Source organism: Tiliqua scincoides, chromosome 5 (assembly GCF_035046505.1).
Source record: "Tiliqua scincoides isolate rTilSci1 chromosome 5, rTilSci1.hap2, whole genome shotgun sequence".
NCBI lineage: Eukaryota > Metazoa > Chordata > Lepidosauria > Squamata > Scincidae > Tiliqua > Tiliqua scincoides.
Genome location: NC_089825.1, coordinates 87,665,623 through 87,669,773, shown reverse-complemented (window position 1 = coordinate 87,669,773; position 4,151 = coordinate 87,665,623). Strand labels below are relative to the sequence as shown.

At 47.3% G+C, this 4,151-nt stretch overlaps 1 protein-coding gene across 1 annotated transcript; it reads left to right on the top strand.

Annotated features, from left to right (window-relative positions):
* The first annotated feature begins 1,327 nt into the window (after window positions 1–1,327).
* SP6 (Sp6 transcription factor) lies at window positions 1,328–2,431 on the top strand. The gene has a single exon (XM_066631234.1). It carries the CDS (start codon window positions 1,328–1,330, stop codon window positions 2,429–2,431), a length of 1,104 nt encoding a protein of 367 aa, XP_066487331.1.
* Window positions 2,432–4,151: the final 1,720 nt, after the last annotated feature.

The following is a 4,151-nucleotide window of genomic DNA, read 5'->3' as shown; positions in this document are numbered from 1 at the left end:
GTGAGAACCACAGTTCCGTGAGGTGGCCGAGACTTCTCAGTGCCAGGGGTGGCATCAGAGTTTGGCCAGTTTGGACATTGGCCAAGGGATGCCATGCCTGACTCTCAGTAGTAGTGGCTAATGCACTACTAGGAGATGCCATGGAGTACCCAGTATAGAACTTTGCCCAAGGGTCCCTTGCAGAACTACTCAGTACCCTTATCAAACTATGTGCTCATCATGTACGTAGGCTCTGTCTATCACCATTGTGTAAATGAACCCTGCACTTTGTTCTACTGGAGTGATTGCGTCTCTGTGCAAGGCAGAGATAAGCTATCTTGGGTATGTGAGAATGCCTTATCAGACCACCCAGTGAGTCCATGGCTGAGGTGAGACTTGAGGTGTGCTTCCTTCACAGCTTACATTTTTAGGCTCTAGACTGCAACACATCTTTCGCACTGTGATGGTGCTTCCTATGATAACAAGCCAGGGAGATAGGTTTCTGGTATTCCCCATTTGCCGAAGAGGCACTGAAGCCAAGAAGGTGGGTTGACTCATGGCTGCTGGTCAGCATGAAAATGTGGCGCCAATACATTTGGCATGGCTGGGAAGAAAACGGAAAGAGAAAACCTTAAGTGGTGCAAACCAATATTTACTGGAAAATCCCCAAAGTCCCAATGCATTTGGAACTCAAAACTCTCCCTTAGGGTAATTTTTGCTGACAAAGCTATGTTAGTATTTCTTGTTAAAAAAATAAATCTTCTCTGAGTGCAAAACTTGAAATTTATTGGGGCTTTGGGGATTTTCCAGTACAGAGGTCCCCCTGTATCTGCAGGGGATCCATTCCAGGACTGTCCACAGATATTGAAATCTGTAGATAAATCAATTCATGGGAGGGCAATAACTTACCTGGGGGCCATACGTGGCCCAGAGCTTGTGCACAGCCTCTCAGCCTTCCCAGAAGACCTCTCAGCCATGTCCAGAAGCCACTTCCAGTCACGTCTGGAAAGTCCTCTGAAGCCTTTGGACTTGGAATCCAAAGATGCTCAAATCCATGGGTGCCAAGCCCACAGATTTGGAGGGTCCACTGTAAATATTGGTTTGCACCATTTTGGGGTCTCCCTTTCTTCTGTTTTGCCCAAGGCCACTTAACTGTAAAACTAAACTGTAAAACTAAAACTGTAAACTAAAATGGGGGCTGAGCTTGAATCAGACTTAAGGCCTTGGCTACAGCAGTTGAAAAGAGAGGGTAGATTTTTTTCTACTGCCATCTCACAACCATTTCTCTCTTTCTCCCCTTCTACTGTTCAGGTGTGTCAGTGAACCCACCCACCACGGGAGCTCTGCAATGCTCACAGCCGTCTGTGGTTCTCTTGGCAACCAGTGCTCAGAGACACCCCGTTCCTCTCCAACCCATCTAGAACTGCAGCCGCTGCAGACCTACCAGCCCCACACAAGCCCTGAGAGCGGGGGAGATTTCCCATCCCCTCTGCAGCCCACAGAACTCCAGCATCTGCCTTTGACTGGACCCACCACGGAGTTTACAGGCAATCCTGGTTACGAACTGCATGGATCTTCAAGGTTAGATCTGGACAGTGAAAGCCAGCTGGCTCCTGGCTCATACTCCAAGCTTCTGCAGGCAGCCCCAGATATGGCTCATCATTATGAACCTTGGTTCAGGCCTCCACATTCTAGCAATGCCACTGATGATGGTGGCCTGAATTCATGGTGGGAGCTCCATGCTGGACCCAGCTGGATGGATCTTCAGAGTGGTCTTCAGCCTCCAGGCCACGCAGGTGGACTTCAGCCAGCACTAGCTGGCTATGGCTCCACAGAACATCAACTCTGTGGCCCACCTCACCACCTCTTGCCTTCAGCACCACATCTCATGGGCCAGGAAGGGGTCAAGTCCCTGGATTCTACTCAAGAGCCTCATCCACTAGAGCAGGCTGGGGATGGTAGCGGTAGGCCAAAGAGCTCAAGGCGCTCTGTGACCCGGAGTTCTGGGCAGGCTGCCTGCCGGTGCCCCAACTGCCAGGAGGCTGAGAGGGTGGGCCAGTGCCCTGACAACTCCAAGAAGAAACACCTCCACAACTGTCATATCCCTGGCTGTGGCAAGGCCTACGCCAAGACATCCCACCTGAAGGCCCACCTGAGGTGGCACAGTGGTGACCGCCCCTTTGTCTGCAACTGGCTATTCTGTGGGAAGCGCTTCACCCGTTCTGACGAGCTGCAGAGGCACCTTCAGACCCACACAGGAACCAAGAAATTTACCTGCCCTGTTTGCAATCGGGTCTTCATGAGAAGCGACCACCTCAGCAAGCACATGAAGACTCATGAAGGTGCTAAGGAGGAAGTGGAGGGAGAGGGCAAAGCTGGGACAGAGCCACCTGCCAAAGTTAAACGGGAGCCTGATGGAAGCTCTTCGAGTGCTGCTTCCCAACCCAATTGAGCCTCTCTAACTCATCTAAGATGTCCCCCCTCCAAATCTCTCCATGATGGTCATTCCTGGCCTACTGACTTGTCTTCCTTGCTCCAGGGTCTGGGGCCACCACACCCTCTGGGCCTGAACATTACTCTATCCTTGGAATAAGAGGTTATTTATTCCCTGGGAGGAAAGGACAATGTTGGGACATGTTGAGAAGTTCTAAGCCCTTCAGCAGCTTTGGGGTGGGTCTTCACATTGAGTGTGTGTTTAGGGAATATGGGAGGGAAGCTTTTGAAGGATAGTTGCTGAGATGGGTTGGGCTAAGTGGAATCTTATGGGCAGATATAAATGGAGGGAAAATGGGCCTTACTTGTCTCAATCTTGAATTATGGATTACTTGCATTTACTTGTCCCTACTGTACAGAGAGAGCACAAGTGTGTCACTGGAAATGGTGGGACTTCATTTTCTTAGTTTAAGCTTATAGAGATGGTCTGTATGGGTTTGTATCCAACCATCTTTTGTTCAGTTCCCACCCCTGCCCCTAGTTTAGTAAGTAAGAAGGCTCCCTTCACAACTTCCACACCTGTTCTTGGTGGTTGGGTGTTTGAATCAAGAGCAGAATTGTTGGCTTGTGTCCTATCTTGTGCTACCTCGCCCTGTTTCCAAAGCCTCTGAGGTGCTAAACTTTAACCTTAAGATGAGTGTTTTCACAAGTTACCCTGAAAATACTTTTTCCATCTCCTTTATAAAATGTTGTGCGCATTTGTGAATGACTGTAACCTGGTATGTTTTACATACCGCAGGTTTATTTTAACCTCTGTGGAGGATCTGGATGAAATGTGGGTTTATAATACACATTCAGTACTTGGTGATCTGCTTAGCTCAACCTCTCAAAGTGGAAGGTTCTCAAGTGATGAGTTTGCACCTTTAACTACAAGTTAAGCATCTAGGCTCCCCTCCTGGCAGTGACCCCCTCTGCTCTAGAAAATAGAAATAGCGAAATGGTGCAGTGCCAATATTCCTAACATGGATATTTGTGACATCACAAAGTCTCCATAAAACTTTTAAGAGATTTCTACAACACCAGTGAAAATTATAAAAAAGTAGCAAAATCAAAATTAAACATATACTTACGTAGATAATGATATTTTATGGAGCCATAATTCTTGTCCTGTGTGTAACTTTACAACTTCATGAAGGGGCTGTAAAATAACCATGGAGTCTCCAAAGCTGTTTACTAATGGAATTTCTGTTGGTGACCTGCTTTCAAGTTGTTTTGTATGGTTGTATGCAGTGGCTTGCCATGTGAGGCAAATTATTCTTCCACAGCAATGCAAATAGCTAAAAAAAAATTATTCTCGAGTGGTCCACTTTGTGGAGGTGCATCCAAATCTCTTGTGTTGTAATTTACTGGCATAATCAAAGCTAAACCACCAGACTGCATGAACCATCTCCACACTATCCAGTCACCTCCATGCAGTGTTACCGCAACAAGATCTTTTGAAACAAGGGTGGTTGCTTAAAACATGGCCCAACATTGGATGTAACTTCAGATAACAGTGTTTTGGGTTTTTTGCTCACAGGAACTGAATGTGGGGGTAGGGTGGGGATGTAGGACACACAAATCATTGCTTCTAGTTCCAGATGGGGTATTCTGATATAAGCTTATCTACATCCTCAAGAAACCCCTCACACCACCCACGTAGAACCTGCCCAAGTGTGTCCATTACTGAATCATTGAAA

Coding starts and splice junctions, on each gene's coding strand:
- SP6 (XM_066631234.1), top strand. CDS start 1,328: ATGCTCACAGCCGTCTGTGGTTCTCTTGGCAACCAGTGCTCAGAGACA.